Raw genomic sequence first — 18,158 nt, 5'->3', positions numbered from 1 at the left:
GGACAGAGAAAGGGTGAAGTGACTTTTCCTAACTATGGAACCAGAGAAAAAAGTCGAGTTTTCACGCCGATCGCCAAGATGCAAAGGTTTCCGGGGAAAAAGTGGACGATTCAGGGGAAGTTTTAACCCACAGGCCGAAAAGTCGAGGACTAGCGAAGTCAATATCTGATGACGGAGGCGAGATTTTCTACTCCGTATTTGCCTTCTTCTTCTATCTACAGTGCTGGATGGGCGGTCTGTCTGTACGGCCCAAAGACGCTGTCGTAGCCCGTCAGGGTGAATCTGTAGCGGACGTCGCCCCCTTTCATCCTGATCACAGCATCCTTCAGCCCTGTCTCGCCAATCTGCACTTCCTCAACCCAGCTCTGCAGCCCCTTGTCGGCGGCCAGCTGCAGCATCTCCAGCATCTCCCTGCGGCTCCCCAGATGGCTAGCCCCCATCAGCACGCCGTTGGCCATGAAGCTCTGTGCCTTGATGGACGGGCCGTCTTCCTCGGGCAGGCCAACACTGACCCATCTCGCATGGACGTCCAGCATGGACAGATACTTGTCTAGAGCAAAGTTCTTGGACGAGTTCGCGCAGTTGATAATCAGATCGAACGAGAACCTGTGGCGTTTCTCCCAACCTTCCTCTGCCGTTGCTATGAACCCGTCTGCGCCGAGCTTGAGGGCATCGGCTTCCTTAGCACGCGTACGGGAGATGGCCCAGGTCTCTGCTCCCAGCGCCTTCGCGAACATGACGCCAAAGTGGCCGATTCCTCCCAGCCCCACGATCCCGACCTTCTTGCCTGGCCCGCAGCCGTTGCGCACTAGGGGGGAATAAGCGGTGATGCCTGCGCATAGCATGGGGGCGGCGGCGCTTGTCTCGAGCTTCTCAGGGATGGGGAAGACCCAGTGTTCGTGTACGCGGACGTGGGAGCCGTATCCCCCCTGGCTGACGATGCCGGAGTCTGGCCACTTCGAGCCGTAGGTGTCCATCACGATGTTGGGGCAGTACGTCTCGTTGTCGTTCTTGCATTGCTTGCAGGTGCCGCAGGAGAAGACCTGCGCTCCCACGCCGACTCGCTGGCCTTCCTTGACCAGAGTGACTTTGGGGCCGACGCGGATGGCAGTGCCCACGATTTCTATACAGTCAGTACTCCGTAGTTTAGAACCTATGCGAGGAGCGTACCGTGTCCGACACATAGGGGGAAGAGTTTAGGCCCCCATCCACCTATGTTTCACTTTTAGTTGCACGTCAAATGGGTTAAGAGTAATGGTATGTTACCTGTGATGGTATGGATATCACTTCCACAGATACCGCAAGCTTCTACCTGGACGTCGACGTCTTTATCCGTCAGTTTCTTCATCTACTCTTCTATGACAGCAAACTGTCTCACCATATTCCTCAAAGGGTTTTAATTTATACTACATCAATGACATCAGTAATTGACCATGCATCTGTGGGAAAAGCGAATACTAACGTGGCGCTTGTGGAATTGAGTATGCGTTTCGGCACTATCAACCTGGAATCCCTCAGCTTCGTCTCTGGTAGGCATCTTGAAGTAACTCGATGGATAATATCTTTATGCTTCCTGTTATACGCGAGATCGACAGATGTCACTTTCAAGTCAGAATTGTGTGGTTTCTCTGTCGCGCGACGAAAAAGTACGAATATACGGGAGATGCTGTCATATATGGTGTACGCGACGGCGAGTTGTCCCCGATAACTTCACGATTTTTGCACTGAGCGGGTCTCTGCCTTGCTATGTCGTATCCGATTGAATGCACTGTGTTGCCGGTGGGAGAACGGGATGGATTGTCGGTATAGTTGCATGCAGCTCCACCGTTTCTCCACCGTTTATCCCAGATTCAATCAGATAGGTTGCGAGTATGGAGAGGATGAGTTGCTCAGATAATACAATCGGTGATCAAATTGTCTACACGTTCATAGACTCGATCTATAGTCTTGATCTGCAATATTATATCAATGCCCAATACGGCATACTATACTAATACTATACTGGTGGTAGGTATATATCTAATGAGACGACCTCTATGCGACATCCTTGAGCTTCGTCTCAATCACCATCGCCGGCTTGATCTTGTCTGCAACTTCTTTCTCCTGAGCCTCCGTTAGACGAGGCATAGGCGCCCTGGGATACCCGCCATACCCGTAGCAGGCCTGGATCGCACTCTTTGTACCAGGTATCGTATACTTGGACATGATCCAGTCTCCATCACTAAGGATCTTCTGCATCTCCATAGCCTCTGCCAGCTGCCCTTGGCTCCAGAGGTTGAAGACCTCCACGCACAGGCGAGGCAGCACATTGGCTCCCCCGGCCACAATACCAGAACCTCCAGATACAAGGGTCTGAAGGGCGAAATCCGCATAGCCTCCAAAGGCGTAGTATGGAGGGGACATTAGAGATGTAGCAGTGGTTTCTGCTGGCCCCTTCGCCAATGGCGAGACTGGGGTAATTGCATTCATGGCAGAGGCAACACGACACAGCTTCCCCGTGCTGCCACAGGTGAATTTGGTCCCAATGATATTGGGATGCTGTGACAGGCGAATGATGAAGTCCGAATCCATATCAATCCCAGAAACAACCCCGGGGAAATTATACAGTATGATAGGTAAGGGCGATCCATCGGCCACCTTTGTGAAGTATTCGAATAGGGTATTCTGATCTCCCATCGCGGCGCGGTAGTAGCTGGGTGAAATCAACAGGATATATTCCGCCCCTGCATCTGCTGCTTCCCGACATATTTCAATGGTGCCTCGAACGCCTTGGTCTGTAGCACCGGATATGACTGGGGTATGTTTGAATCCCGCTTCGTCGAGGGCTGAGCGAGTATGCTGTGTGACAAGAGCACGCTCTGCTCTGGACAGATGGACGGCTTCACCGTTTGAGCCCATTGTGATTAGCCCGGCTACACCGGCTTTGGCTAATCGTACTGCATGCGTACGGATGGTTGGGATGTCAAGATCTTCAGTGGCGGGATCGAAGAATGTCATGGTAGGCACATATACGCCGGGCAGGAGGGGTGTCCGCACATGGCTGGCTGGTGGTTGTGCCATCTTTAACGATCAATAGATAAATGGTGATGCTTGTTCTAAACCGAAAGGCCGGGAAATTGTGTTATATCCACGGTCAATGCCTTGCCTGATAGTTATGATATCATGCATTCCTGTCCAGGTTGGAGAGGGGCCGCGATAAACTCCGAAACCCGCCGGCACTATCCCGGTTCCTAGTCAACATGTTAAGAGATAGATATTAGTAGCTCTTACATAAGGATAGCATGTAATACCATCGATATATACACTGAGTGCAAAGTCGGCCTTTGAAGTCCTGTGTTCGATCATTCAGTAATGAACTGCCAATACCTGCCCCTGTAGACAGAGGCTTCGATAACTGGCTGGACGAGATATTAAATAGCATGGTGGGGGTTGCTCCAAGATATATTAAAAGCGTTACGTTGCACTGGGAAATCTTTTAACAAAGGGTCTCCTGTCTGATTCTCAGTACCTACATCTCAGTCCAATCGAAATACCAATTGACAGTGTAGAAGTCGGTTCTGTTATTTCAAAATCACCATGGCTCCTGCTGATGTCTTGATGGTGATACATCCCCCTGCGCGATAGGACGCTGGGAGCGTACTAACTCGTGTGTATAGGTTGGGACTGGCGAATATACCACTGGTTTTGTAGGAGGAACTGCTTCCACTTCGGATAAAAAAGTGGGAGTCGTTGGCCTGACACTGTTTGACCTTCGGAGGCGAGGGAAGGTTGATAAATTGAGCATGGTAGGAGTGTCAGGCTCGAAATTTCCTTCTATCAGTGAGCTGAGCACTTATCCCTGTGTCACAGCTTGTATATGCTGACCGTGATAAAAAAAAAAAAGGAAAACACCTCCAAACAAACATATCGGACGTGTACAATGGCCTAGATGTCTCATTTGAGTCCTACCCGGCAGACGACAAGGTCGATCCAAGTGCATACAAGGCTGCGATTGATGCGTTGAAGCCTGGCTCTGCTGTTACGATATTCACACCCGACACTACTCATTTTGAAATCGCACTGTACGCCATTCGCCGCAAGATTCATGTCCTCATCACAAAGCCCGCAACCAAGCTATTAGGCGACCATCTCGAGTTACTTGAGGAATCTCGGAAGCATAATGTTTTCGTATTCATCGAGCACCATAAGCGTTTCGATCCTGCATATTCTGATGCACGTAACAAGGCACAGAAGCTGGGCGACTTTAACTATTTTTACAGCTACATGAGCCAGCCCAAGAGCCAGCTGGAGACATTTAAAGCCTGGGCTGGCAAGGACAGTGATATCTCGTATTACCTCAACTCCCATCATGTGGATATCTGTGAGAGCATGGTTCCGGAGTATACGCCTGTTAAGGTAATGGCCTCAGCCTCGAAGGGAGCAGCTATTGAACTTGGCTGTGTCGAGGAGACGGAAGACAGCATCACGCTGCTTGTTGAATGGAGAAAAAAAGAGGATCCTTCCAAGACGGCAACAGGTGTATATACCGCAAGCTGGACTGCGCCCCAACGGGCTGGAGTTCATTCTAACCAATACTTCCATTGTAAGTAATATTGCGGACCCTTGAGCTTCCGGTCACCCTGGATCAAGACCTTGCCCAGCCTCTCCCACGGGAAAGTAGCTGACCCGAAACCTGTTGTTGTTATTATTAGGGATGGGATCGAAGGGCGAGATCAGGATAAACCAGGCCAAGAGGGGATACGATGTCACAGCCGACGAGGAGGGGCTCGTGTGGTACAACCCGTAAGTCCAGAGAGCGTGCATCTGTAGAAAGATATGTTTCCAGCCTGCTGGTTATGGCAGGGAACGGAAGCTTTAAGCTCGAGGACCTTATTCCATTGCTTGGGAGAGTCGCTAACATGGTTCCCCCGCCCTTGGCAGCTTCTACATGAGCTATGCTCCCGACGAGGAAGGGAACTTTGGTGGTCAAAGGGGCTATGGGTATATCAGCTTCGAAAAGTTTATTGAAGCTGTCACTGCCCTCAACGAAGGAAGCGTGACCCTAGACCGACTTGATCAACGTGGACTACCGACGCTTAAGAACACCATCGCGACGACGGCGATCTTACACGCGGGCCGGATTTCATTGGATGAGCTGCGTTCTGTTGAGATCCTGAGGGAAGGGGAGACTTGGTCATTAAAATAGGCTTGGGAGAAAGTAGGCTTAGTTGGTAGTTGCAGCCACATGGGCGTACGTCGTGGGGGTTGATAGCTCTTGATGTGTAGCACAGAGTGAACCTTGGAAGTGCCGGACCTTAGCCTGGACGCTGCATAGCCCCCTTTTGACAGGATCCCATCGGCATCAGGCTCTTGATGATGCTTTTTTTTGGTCTTGGAAGAGAAAAACCAGATGAATAAGATATTACTCACGTGATGATTATATAAGCGTGGCTGGTGAAATCCAGTGACCGCGGCTCATTTAATGACGTAAGCAGGATACGCGCCACATATGTGGCTGGTGAATTACTCTTTTAGGAAATGCTTGCTGACTTTCTGACTTTTTCTGACTTCGCCATGTTTGTTCGCCTCGATGATATCAGACAATTCGAGAGTCAAGATGTGATATTCTGGGATGGTTGTGTCCTCAGGCAGCTCGGACTTGGCCTGCCACGCTATTCGCCTCCATCTATGAGCTACCGCCGTTTAAAGTTGCCGATCAGGCCACTAGAAGCGAAAACGAAGGTCTCTTGCATAATACGTCCCCCGGTACGGGGCTTACGAGAAATCACGATTTGATACGGAGATGCACCCGATTTCCATGACTCGGCGTGATATCTCGAAAGTGAGATTGATGATTCCAAGCTGCTCAACGGCATATTTAACTTGGCAAGCGAGGCGGAGCAAAATCCACCTCCCAACGGAGAATTATCTCCTCTCTTGGCTGGCGGACCGATGAATATCAGCGAGCGGGGAGATACATACACAAGCTGCATCGATCAGCTTCTTTCAACGTAATAGCTTGGTGTGTACGCTTGGATGATACAAGGGAGGAGAGGGAGAAAATCGCTCACTGGCAGGGAATGGAAATGATAGATCTATGAGCTGGACGGGGAGGTTGATCACTACTTTCAAACGGGGACTCTAATCGAACGAGCGAGTGATTAAGAGTCTCTTCCGAGCCAAGGCACCTTGGCTGGAAAGGCGATGCATCAAATTGACACGAGAAAGGGACTGGACTCCATACGCTCGTTCGCTTTTCGGCCGCCTGCAGACGCCTGCTCTATACTTATACTTCCAGCCCGAGGACAGACTTTTGGTCCATATTGATGTGCGGAGTTCGAGAACAAGTATTTACAAGTCAACGGCAGAAGAAATATCCGCATACAGTCGCCAAAATGCGAGATCAAGCGTATCCCCCGACATCTGGCCGGAGTACGGAGTAGATATCCGTACTCGACTCAAGTCTGTTTTGACGAGTGGATGTTGCAGGTCCTCCCTTGGTCCATGGCCCCTGGCCCCTGGCCTAACCCAGGAAAGGTTAAAGAGCCTTAATTTGTGTGGTGATTGACAGGCCCACAAATGCAACAGCGGGAGTTGAAAGATTGGCTCCATAGGCTTCCCGAAACCTCATCCTAACCGCCATGTTGAAACACCAAATTTTCCCGTCAGCAACGACGATAAAGTTGTACGTATGAAGCCGCCAACCCCGGCGTATCACTGTGCCAAAGCTATGCGGCCGAGGTTGCAAGCTTTTTTTTACAAACAGCAGGGGCTACCTTCGCGCAAGGATGCCTTCCAAGGTTGTCTAGCAGTGGCGGTCGGTCATTTGGCGCTGGGGCATTCCCAAGACTTTGCACTGCCTCGCTGCAAACTCTTATCCCCGAAAGGCAGGAGATGAAGGCATCCACTGCATGACGGCCAAGGGGGTCATTGGCGGCAAGCCAAGTCTGTAACAATCGTCAACATCGCGGCTGGGACGTGATAATCTCGCCATCGGACTATCAGTGACGGGTCTATGTAAGGAGACTCACTCCCTCACTGTAACGATCAGACCACCTACAGCCTATTCCGGGCATATCTATTTCATAAAATTATTATATCTTCCAATCAACTTTTTATTAATACCGTTGCACAAATATCAGTATCCTTTTCCAGTTGCATGATACTTGAGCATACTCACAGGTCAAGCACAATTCTTATCCTCAGCTCCCTCTTCCATGGCGAACAACAATAGGTTGCTTGCACCCCCTATTACCATAGATACTCATGTAAGTGCAAAGAGTGGAAGTATTCAACTGTTTGCGGCGCTGATTCTAACCGACAATAGTATGACGATACACCATCCTCCTCATCCGACCCTATAAGTCCTTTAAGCCCTACTGCTGCACAGGAGCTCTCGCCAGACAGACCTTCCACATCCAACGATGCGAATTCATTCCTATTCCCTCGGAGCCCAATCTCGTTCGATGGAGAAACTCTCCGCTCAAGAGCAAATTCAGTCAACTCAAACGTAGAAACTCTACGGTCACGGTCCGGGTCGACAGTCAAACCACCCTCCGCCAGACCAGATGGCGCAGATTATGACGATGTTCCCATATCAGAAGCACTAAAAGCAGATGAGCGCAATAAAGCCGACTTCGAGGTGGACAACAACCCCTTCGCCTTTTCGCCTGGCCAACTGAACAAACTCTTAAATCCGAAATCGTTAGCTGCGTTCAAAGCGCTCGGCGGATTGAAGGGGCTGGAGAAAGGGTTGAGGACAGATTTAACTGCTGGGCTTTCACTCGACGAGACACATCTGGAAGGGAAAGTTAGTTTTGAGGATGCTGTTCAGGGCGGTTCGCCCAAACATGAAGAAGCCAATCCCACACCCGCTCAGCGAACTGTTTCCAAGGACGGAGCTCAGTTTGTGGACCGCATGCGAGTATATGATCGGAACAAATTACCCGAACGGAAGAGTGATGGATTTCTAGTACTGCTTTGGAGAGCTTACAACGACAAGATCATCATTCTTCTCACAATCGCCGCCGTTGTTTCATTATCTCTTGGTCTATACGAAACATTCAGCGGTGGAAGTTCTGTGGATTGGGTCGAAGGAGTTGCGATTTGCGTGGCTATCCTCATTGTCACTATTGTTACTGCAATTAATGACTGGCAAAAGGAACGACAATTCGTGAAACTGAACAAAAAGGTATGTTCTGTTATTCTCCAAACTTTACAGGGATATCAGCTAATGATTTATAGAAAAATGACCGTGAAATCAAAGCCATCCGTTCAGGAAAGTCTGTTATGATATCCGTTTTTGATATCACTGTGGGCGATATTCTCCACCTTGAACCCGGTGATGCTGTTCCTGTCGATGGTATCTTCCTTTCTGGCCATGGTGTTAGATGTGATGAGTCCTCCGCAACTGGAGAGTCGGATCAGATGAAGAAAACCAATGGACACGAGGTCTGGGAACGGATCAATAACGGGACCGCCACGAAGAAACTCGACCCCTTTATCATATCTGGTAGCAAAGTCCTCGAAGGTGTTGGAACTTATCTCGTCACCAGCGTTGGGCCAAACTCGTCGTACGGAAAGATCATGCTTTCACTTCAGACCTCGAACGATCCTACACCACTCCAGGTCAAGCTGGGAAACCTTGCTGACTGGATTGGTGGACTTGGAACTGCGTAAGTTAACCTCCTCATTATTCCTTGAATAATTTATTCAAATACTAATATACACTTAGTGCCGCGGCTACCTTATTCTTTGCGCTCCTCTTCCGATTCCTGGCTCAGTTGCCAGATAATCACCATTCGCCCGCCATGAAAGGCAAAGAATTTTTGGATATTCTGATCGTTGCTGTTACAGTCATTGTTGTTGCAATTCCAGGTACGATTTTAACATCTTCCTCTTGCCGTATAACTCACTAACATGCTGAATATTAGAGGGACTTCCACTCGCTGTTACACTCGCACTGGCATTTGCTACAAGCCGAATGGTCAAGGAGAACAATCTTGTTCGGATATTACGTGCTTGCGAGACAATGGGCAATGCAACGGTTATATGCTCAGATAAGACTGGCACTCTAACTCAAAACAAAATGACTGTTGTCGCAGGGACTTTCGGAATGAAAGATAGCTTTGATCGTACCCCCGAAGCCGAAGGTGAAGGTCCTTCAGCAGCCACCCAGATGTTCAGTGGAGCCTCAACCGCCGCTCGTGACTTGTTGATGAAAGGCATTGCTCTTAACTCAACCGCCTTTGAGGGTGAAGAGAATGGAGAGAAAACGTTCATCGGAAGCAAAACCGAAGTGGCTATGTTGCACCTTGCCCAAAACTACCTTGGCTTGAGCCTGACTGAAGAACGTGCCTGCGCTGAAATTGTTCAGTTAATCCCCTTCGACTCCTCTCGCAAGTGCATGGGCGTTGTTGTTCGTCAGTCCGATGGATCTTTCCGTCTATTCGTCAAGGGTGCTGCGGAGATAATGCTCTATCAGTCAAACAGGGTGATCTCAGACATAGCTACGCCTCAACTCCAAACTGCCACACTCTCTTCGAAATCCAAGTCCGAAGTTCTCGAAACTATCAACGCCTATGCCAAACGCTCTTTGCGATCGATTGGCATGGTCTACCAGGATTTCGAATGTTGGCCACCACGCGGAGCTAAGACCATGGAAGAAGACAAATCCTGCGCCGATTTCAATGACGTCTTCAATAATATGATCTGGGTTGGTGTTGTTGGGATTCAGGATCCCCTCCGAGATGAAGTTCCTGGTGCCATTCAGAAGTGTAACAAGGCTGGTGTCAGTGTGAAGATGGTCACTGGTTAGTTATTCCCCTTTTATACTACTCCCACCACTTTCCAAAACTGAGTGATTACTAACCGGATTCTTCAAAGGTGACAACTTGACTACTGCTGTTGCTATTGCGACGGAATGCGGTATCAAAACCCCTGAAGGCATTGCCATGGAAGGGCCTAAATTCCGCCAACTCTCCGACGTAGAGATGGATCGAATTCTCCCTAACCTGCAAGTCTTGGCTCGTTCATCCCCCGAGGACAAACGTATTCTTGTTACCCGCCTGAAACACCTCGGAGAGACTGTTGCCGTAACCGGTGATGGTACTAATGATGGACCTGCACTCAAGGCTGCGGATGTTGGTTTCTCCATGGGCATTGCCGGTACTGAAGTCGCAAAGGAAGCTAGTTCTATCATTCTTTTGGATGACAATTTCAAGTCCATTGTGACAGCCATTGCTTGGGGGCGAGCTGTCAACGATGCCGTTGCGAAATTTTTACAGGTGAGCTCCGGCTACATACTTTATTTTATAGAAGGGAGCCCTTATACTGACAACCCATAGTTCCAAATCACTGTCAACATTACGGCTGTGGTATTGACCTTCGTTTCGTCTCTCGCCAACCCGAAGGGCGAGAGTGTTCTGAATGCGGTCCAGCTTCTCTGGGTTAATCTCATCATGGATACCTTTGCTGCCCTAGCACTGTATGTTTTCCCTCAAGACTGCTTCCATTGATGATTCTTTTTCCCATACTGACTCACCTTTAGGGCTACTGACGCTCCTACTGATAAAATTCTTGACCGTAAACCATCTCCAAAATCCGCTCCGCTCTTCACCACAACCATGTGGAAAATGATTATTGGACAAGCCATCTATCAGCTCGCGGTGACATTTGTGCTCTATTTCGCCGGAGCGAAGATATTCGGATACGACCTCGAAAATGATCCCAGCGGCCTCCTTGCTGCCCAAATGGACACCATTGTCTTCAACACCTTTGTTTGGATGCAGATTTTCAACGAGTTCAACAACCGTCGTCTAGACAACAAGTTCAACATCTTTGAGGGCATGTTTAAGAACTACTTCTTCTTGGGTATCAACGCAATCATGATCGGTGGCCAAATCATGATCATCTTCGTCGGCGGTGCTGCAATTGGCGTCAAGCCCCTTACGGCTGTGCAATGGGCTATTTGCATCGGAACTTCGTTGCCTTGCCTGCTATGGGGTGTCCTTGTTCGCTGTTTCCCTGACCAATATTTCCAAGTCATCATCGACATCACTACCTCATGCTTCAATTTCTTCTGGAAACCGTTGACAAAGGCATGCCGTGTTATCTTCTCCCCCGTTGGAAAGGCATTCAAGGCAATTCGTCAACGTGTTTTCCCCAAGAAGGATGAGCCTGAGACTGGGGACGAGCAACCCAACGCCGACTCGGAAGAAAAAAGACGACGAGACGAAGAGACTGGTGACATTGAGAAGCAGCCTACGATCATCAACACGACTGCCAATGCTCAGCCTGTCGTTTCTCCGCCTACCATCGTCCCACCACCTATCACCCTCACTGCCCCTAGCTAAATACGTCAACATCTTTGCTTTTGCATGACTGGATTCCCATCTAGTCCATTTTACTCTTCACTGTTTAATGTTTTTTGTTCCTCGGTGGCTACTGTCCAGGCATTTTACGATCGTTACACGGCTGTCATATCTACCTAGAGATGTTAGATGTTTCCCCTACCTTTTCTCTTGCATATCCTTAGCGAACACCTTTCGTTTATTTACATTCCACCCCCAAATGCATAGCGATGGCGTTGTTGTGTGGGTGCCAAACTGGCACACAGTTTCATTTTACATTCGTTCTGGTTTCTAGTTATTTACGTGGAACTTGCCCAAATTTAGAATATGACAGAATCTCATGATCATTACCTACGTCTCCAGCTGTATATCGTAGCTCCGTATGTGCATTGTAGTTGCAGTCTCAATATCTTGTCCTTCGCTGTGTGCATCGCCATGTTCATCTAGGGCTTGGCATCGACGACCAAACGTCAGCGAAATATCCCGCAGTTGCTTCAAGGTAACAAGAAGACACCAGACCAGCATCCAGCTCTCATCTTACCTCCCAGTCCTGCCGGCCCCGAAGGCTACAATTGACTTGTGACATCTGAAGATTCACTTGCGCAAATAAAAACTATCACTGCATCTACTACGCCTTCTACTACCTGGCGAAGACCCCTCCCTCCGCAAGGCACCTCCGATAGACAGCCGACATATATCTCTATACCACGAACCACAATGCCACCCGTTATAAACTACAGAACAATTGACATCGATAGCCTTGACCCAGAGTCGTCTGCGAACTTCCCGATTTCATCTTTACTTCCCTCAAATCTACCCCCGCCTACTACTTCCAGCGCTGCGGCAAGCCTGGGGTCACAGATCAGGCAGCTGCTGCGATCCGGCGACACGGAGGGGGCTTTGCGCCATGTCCTCGACTCAGCACCGCTAGGAGGCGACGACAGAGCTAAGGAAGTTCACCTTGCTTCAGTCGTGGAGGTATTGCAGGGCATACGGCAGACCGAGATGACAAGGGTGCTGGAAAGCGTGTGCAACGGCGAGGGAGGCGCAGAACGGGGAGATTGTTTAATGAAGTATTTGTATGACCGCCCTCCTATCTTACGAATCCCTCCAACTTTCCATTTTAAATGCTTTTTGTAGTTGGATTATCCTAACTAACGTTTTGGTCAATAGGTACAAGGGCATGTCTATACAGTCAAGTAGTGATGGCGGCTCAAAGACTGTTTCCCCACAAAACACCGGTTTCTCCCAAATACAAGGACGAAATCTCGGAGAGGGAGGCGGTGGTCAACAGATGAGCGTACTCCTAAGCTGGCATGAGAAACTAGTTGAGACTGTGGGAGTTGGCTCGATTGTACGGGTAATGACTGACCGGAGAACTGTCTGATACCTTTACGGAACAATGCACGTTTAGAACACTCAACGGATCGTGTTGAACTTGATGATCATCCATTGTCCAAACGAATTTCATATGACCCCAGCCGTCCGGCTGACTCCTGTACTACCTCTATAGATGGTGTGGGATAAAAGGCATGCCATGCTTATTATAAAGGTTCATACAACGGAATTCCCGAGCCATTACTTTATACGCGTACACGCATTCTACCAATTCTATATAGCTTACAATATTGTACATACGCGGTATAACACTGACAGGTACTTGGCTCGTCTACCCTGATCCAATGATGTCTTTGAGGTTGACTTGCCCACTCCCCCTCTCTAACGGCTTCGACTGTCCCTCCCCTTCTTTCCATCCTATCATAAATACCAGCCGGAAGGTAGCAGGAATTCCTTTCGCACCATCCTCTGCGTGTAGGCTTCTGTATATCGCCTCATTCGCCAACAACACATCTCTAGATATTGGCCCAGCTTCTCTTCTCAAAATTGCATTATTCTCCCCCATTGCTTGAAGATCAGCCATCAGCGCGAAGGTATCGGGGTACTCGACCACAATATCTTCCACATCAACTGTGAGCAGTTTGAATCCGGCTTTAGTCAATAGCCCACCAACATCACGAACATCAGCGAGCGGAGATACGTGAGGGCTTACACCTCCCCGGCGTTCGAGATCTGCCAGTTGTAGTGATGTCCGAAGCTCAAATAGAGTATCCCCTCCAAACATTACGGCAATAAATGGGCTGTCCGGCTTTAATATAGAGTTCACCTGCGCAAGAAGTGATGGTAGATCGTTTATCCAGTGCATCGAGAGGGAGGAGAGAACGGCATCGAACGTGTTTGGTTCATAGGGAAGATTTTCAATGCTCGGAACAATTTCACGGTTGATCGAAATCTGGGAGTTGAATGAAAGGGATTCGTCTCGGTAGAGAAGGTTTCGAGATTCCTCAATGCATGTTATTTTCGATACTTTGCTTGCTATTGTTTCTCCGGTTACTGGTTTTATGCCTTCTTCTCCAGCTGATATCGGAGTAGAGGTTAAAGCGCGAGCTATGTTGCAGCTATTTGCGCCGAGATCTAGGACATTTGCAAAATGTCTTTTGATGTCCTAACAAATCCAATATTCGTAAGCAGGCTGGCAAATACAATGGTCGAAGAACGCAGAGATACAAGATCGATTATCCTACCAGGAGTCTATCACTCAACCGCAGCGCAACTTCATCTTTCAAATAGTCAACTTTCCTGCTTTCCTCAACATTCTCAGCAGCCCTATCCTTCTGCAGCACTTTAGTCCTCCTATTAAAAATCTCTAGGGTCGGGTTCCCAGGTGTTTGGACTGCATAGCTTCTCGATATGAAGCCCGATCGCCGTAGAAGTGGGCTGCGAAGACAAGGGCGGAGAGACATGGAGTCCTGCTGTGAACGGAGGATGTGGTTTTCTTTCCTTAATATCTCGTCATAAATTCATTCCCGGGTTGTCATAATCGTAAGCTGAAAGGTTGTTTTGCAATTGCGCGTGGAGGTGTGATGTTGAGCTGTAGAGGGACTTTCGAGAAATTGTAGCAATGTAGCTGCGAAATCCGTGACCTCATCACCTCATGATCAACACACCACAAAGAGCTCTCAACAACGACAACAGCAACAATACTCTAATGACTACTTCAGAGAAGCTAAAAGCGAGTCACTATTAACATCACTCCCAAGCCATTATTAGCTAAATCGAGGTAGACAGTTCCTTTACTCCTATCACACTCGCGATAACCACAAGCTCCTGACAATATCATCTCTAGCAAAAGAACTCCCTTAAACGATGCCAGGCTTGTTATATACAGTTTTTTAATCGAACTGAAATCGAAGCGGAAATTATAACTGGCTAGGACATGACATCTACTCTACGAAACCGTTTCTCTTCCTCTCGTTCATAATGGCGCGCCCCTTCCCATACAACTTCATATCATGCCCTTGCGTCGATAGTCCGCCTCCTACACCAGCTTCAAATCGACTCTCTAAAGACTTCTCCAAGCTAAGCCTTCAGGCACCTGACGCGGACGAGGATGAGCGAACCTTTGATCCGAGATCGCGCCGCGCAAACTATTCTTTATACCCCCCAGAACATCTCCTATACTGCGAAGATTGTCATCAGATAAAATGCGCAAGGTGCATAACAGAAGAAATTGTTTGCTGGTACTGCCCGAATTGCCTATTTGAAACCCCAAGTAGCATGGTTAGAAGTGAGGGCAACAGGTAGGCACAAACATGCCATACAACAAAATTGAATTATGATACTAAGGATATCTACATTTAGATGTGCGCGCAATTGTTTCAACTGCCCCATTTGCACGTCACCATTGACAGTAACGACTATTAGCAACACTGAGAATGGGGCTTCCCAGAGTGGTCCGTGGATTCTATCTTGTGGTTATTGCATGTGGACCAGCCTTGACATCGACGTAAAATTTGACAAACCAACAAACATACGTTCTCAGCTACTAGCATTGAGGAATGGGACAGCCCGACGACCATCAGAAGCTAGACTCTCACAGTTTAAATCTCCACTCGCAAGTTTCGCCTCTGCACCGAGTCTGCCTGAGGAAGGGGGGGATGAGAAACTAGGAAGCCCGATGTCATTCGATACTAAACCCACGCTTGGCCACGATGCTCGCTTCACAGCCCTAAAGAACTTCTATCGCAGCCAGATTGCTGAAACATCGTCGTCACCATCAGATCACTTGATGGGAGGCGAATTTGGGCTATACTCGTCTCCCAATGCCTTGAGCCGTATCATGTCTCTTTACAATACAGGGGTAGGGAATATGCATGGCAACAATAAGAAGAATAAATCCAAACCCCCAGTCATGCGCGAAGCCCTGACGCAGGCGGAGGGGCTAGTTATACCTGCTGCTGGATCAGATGATGCTATTATTGAAAAGATGGCAGCTGAAGGATGGGATGGATTGGCCTCGATGGAGCAACGACTGTTCCAGCAACCTTCTACACGCTTCGTTGACGATTTACTACCACTACCTGTTCTATTGCGCACAAAGAGATCTAAAAGATGCAAGGCTTGCAAGCATATCCTTGTCAAACCAGAAGTCAAGCCTCAATCTACCAGATTCCGCATCCGGCTTATCGCTCTCAGTTACCTCCCACTTACCTCTCTTCGCCCTCTCAACCCATCCTCGGTTGCTCTTCCGATTAACTTGGAGGCCCTAGACCCCCTGAGGCCTATCCAATTCCTTCTAACCCTAAAGAACCACATGTTCGACCCTATTAGAGTCACCCTTGCGACCCCATCAGTAACACCTGGGCCTGTTGCTACAAAAGTAACAATACTATGCCCTCAACTTGAAGTCGGCGCCAACACCGATGTCTGGGACGAAGCTCTTCAGTCGGGCAATGCTCCTGACCCACGGTCTTCTAGACACGGTGTAGAGAGAGTTGCAGAAGCGGGCAAAGTATGGGACAAAGGACGCAACTGGACTACCGTTGCTATGGAAGTTGTTCCCGGTGCCATCAAGAATACGAAGAATGAACCGGGCCAGGGAGATATGATAGATGGGGACGAAGATGTGGTTGAAATTCCTGTGTTTGTCCGAATTGAATGGGATGCGGATGGAGGGAATGAAGACATGGGCTTCCGTTCGGAAAGCAACAAGAAGGCGGAGTCGGATACGGTGAAGAGAGAACTGGCGTATTGGATGACACTTGGGGTAGGAAGAATAAAGTCGGACGTTATATGAGATATGTTTGTTACTATCTGTTCAGCTCAATTTACAACGTACTTGGCTGGCCCCGATACTATATTCAAATTTATAACCATGCTACATTTTCAGGAGGCAGCTAGTTTTTAAGTGGATACAGAAGTAATATGCTTGTTTCTAGGAGCGTTGAGGAAAGATCTAGATGGGAATCGTCCAAACAGGCCTCTTAACTTGGAAATCTCATCAATTGATTTGGTGCACTCCGTACATAGGAAAAGTCGTTAAACTTGTATTATTTTCCCTCCAAATAACGACGCCTTCCTCAACTCAATGGAGAGCGATATTTAGTGGTGTACACGTTTTTGTTAAATTCTCCATCGGGTATTATTCCCAGTGTAGAAGACGAGAGAAAAAGAGGCAGCACCGCGTCATATCTCCATTTCTTAATTCATTGAATTGCCCACACCAAATCTAGTACTCCGTAGAACCGCTCTGGGGGAACTCAAAGGCAACGCCACGACCTGTCAATTTTCGGTAGACCTCGCCATATGCATCAAGACGGTGGTCAACACCACCACGCTCCTTCTCGTGGAGAACAACCTTCAACAATTTGCTGCCATCTTCCTTTGTTCGGGTACGCTTGCCAACAATCTCGACTGGGTATACGATATCGGTGAGAATAGCTTCGTGGACAGCAGTGAGCGTACGGGAGCGTGGGCGCTTCTGGGTCTGGCTGTTGCGAGAGGAGGTGGATCGCTTTGGGCGGGGGAGGATACGGCGGGAAGCAATGATGATGACTTGACGGTCAGAGAATTTCTTCTCGAGCTCCCGGGTAAGGCTAGTTTAGATGTTAGCGCACATGTCGTAATTGTACAGCTGTTTGAAGGGAGATGTACCGTTGCTGGATCTTGTGGAATCCCTGGAGGAGGGGAACTGGGACAAACATCACAATGGCCTTCTTTCCGTGGCCAACCTCCACCTGTATTTCCAGAAAACCGTCAGTATAAATTCGACATAGAGCTGAACATCAGCGGCCCCCGCGGTGGCCGAATTGCAGATATTGAATCCTCCCCTTGAGCAGTAGCATGCAGAAGCTCTCCACGCATGCATATACCATGCGACGAAACTCCCAGCAGCTTTCCTTATATCACCGCCGTGCTCAACTCCGCGCACAAGAGGCACCACCACAACCGCCAATATGCCGATATATATCCACCAAGAAGAAACAGGAAGCTGGATTCCTTACCTCGCGAGCAGACACGAACTGGAGTGGTCGTAGAGCGGCCTTCAGGTCTGGGGTGTTGGTCTCCAAGTCATTGAGGGCGGTAGCCAAAGCCTTCTCGAGGTCGGAAGGGCTCTGCCTCGAAGGGCTGTTTGGGGCGATCTTGTTAGCAGCCATGGTGGGCAGACAAATTCAGGAGAGTTGGGATGGTAATTCGCTGCTCCCTCGTCGTTCGTTTGGCGGTGCCGGTGGTGGTTGTCGAAATTGAAGGTGCTTGAACTTATTTGGCTGCGACCATCAAGATTCGCAAAGTCACGATTTTTCGATGTTCTTCGTGGGGATAACCCTCGCTTACCGATCGGGTTAGCTTGATGGGCACGTGGTGGGCACGTGACTACATCCAATATCAAGAGCGAGAGAACAGAACAGAACAGACAATATATCAAGAGAATAAGAACAGAACAGAATATATTGGAACTATTTAACTATTAACTACGATATCATACGGAGT

At 48.7% G+C, this 18,158-nt stretch overlaps 6 protein-coding genes across 6 annotated transcripts; 3 read left to right on the top strand and 3 right to left on the bottom strand.

The window, feature by feature from the left end:
• Positions 1-215: 215 nt before the first annotated feature.
• GIQ15_01230 (oxidoreductase) lies at positions 216-1,537 on the bottom strand (the record flags this gene model as incomplete). Its single annotated transcript, XM_033548647.1, has 5 exons — positions 216-1,123; positions 1,171-1,212; positions 1,267-1,326; positions 1,379-1,406; positions 1,463-1,537. 5 exons carry the CDS (start codon positions 1,535-1,537, stop codon positions 216-218), a joined length of 1,113 nt encoding a protein of 370 aa, XP_033409598.1.
• A 497-nt stretch (positions 1,538-2,034) lies between these two features.
• Positions 2,035-3,060, bottom strand: GIQ15_01229 (dihydrodipicolinate synthetase family protein; the record flags this gene model as incomplete). The annotated part of the gene is made up of 1 exon (XM_033548646.1): positions 2,035-3,060. One exon carries the CDS (start codon positions 3,058-3,060, stop codon positions 2,035-2,037), a length of 1,026 nt encoding a protein of 341 aa, XP_033409597.1.
• A 516-nt stretch (positions 3,061-3,576) lies between these two features.
• Positions 3,577-5,185, top strand: GIQ15_01228 (D-galacturonic acid reductase; the record flags this gene model as incomplete). The annotated part of the gene is made up of 5 exons (XM_033548645.1): positions 3,577-3,600; positions 3,657-3,785; positions 3,850-4,582; positions 4,692-4,782; positions 4,921-5,185. 5 exons carry the CDS (start codon positions 3,577-3,579, stop codon positions 5,183-5,185), a joined length of 1,242 nt encoding a protein of 413 aa, XP_033409596.1.
• Positions 5,186-6,374: 1,189 nt separating this feature from the next.
• GIQ15_01227 (cation-transporting ATPase) lies at positions 6,375-11,333 on the top strand (the record flags this gene model as incomplete). The annotated part of the gene is made up of 9 exons (XM_033548644.1): positions 6,375-6,411; positions 6,594-6,664; positions 7,307-8,170; positions 8,224-8,654; positions 8,714-8,856; positions 8,913-9,791; positions 9,865-10,265; positions 10,326-10,465; positions 10,529-11,333. 9 exons carry the CDS (start codon positions 6,375-6,377, stop codon positions 11,331-11,333), a joined length of 3,771 nt encoding a protein of 1,256 aa, XP_033409595.1.
• A 3,817-nt stretch (positions 11,334-15,150) lies between these two features.
• On the top strand, positions 15,151-16,464 carry GIQ15_01226 (dynactin Arp1 p62 subunit RO2; the record flags this gene model as incomplete). Its single annotated transcript, XM_033548643.1, has 1 exon — positions 15,151-16,464. One exon carries the CDS (start codon positions 15,151-15,153, stop codon positions 16,462-16,464), a length of 1,314 nt encoding a protein of 437 aa, XP_033409594.1.
• A 432-nt stretch (positions 16,465-16,896) lies between these two features.
• Positions 16,897-17,824, bottom strand: GIQ15_01225 (40S ribosomal protein S7; the record flags this gene model as incomplete). The annotated part of the gene is made up of 3 exons (XM_033548642.1): positions 16,897-17,263; positions 17,322-17,404; positions 17,672-17,824. The coding sequence occupies 3 exons, from the start codon at positions 17,822-17,824 to the stop codon at positions 16,897-16,899; spliced, it is 603 nt and encodes a 200-aa protein (XP_033409593.1).
• Positions 17,825-18,158: the final 334 nt, after the last annotated feature.

This window comes from Arthroderma uncinatum (genome assembly GCF_011692745.1).
Source record: "Arthroderma uncinatum strain CBS 119779 chromosome Unknown scaffold1, whole genome shotgun sequence".
In the NCBI taxonomy this organism is placed as follows: domain Eukaryota; kingdom Fungi; phylum Ascomycota; class Eurotiomycetes; order Onygenales; family Arthrodermataceae; genus Arthroderma; species Arthroderma uncinatum.
Note: the sequence above shows the minus strand (reverse complement) of the source record. Positions and strands in the feature narration are given on the sequence as shown.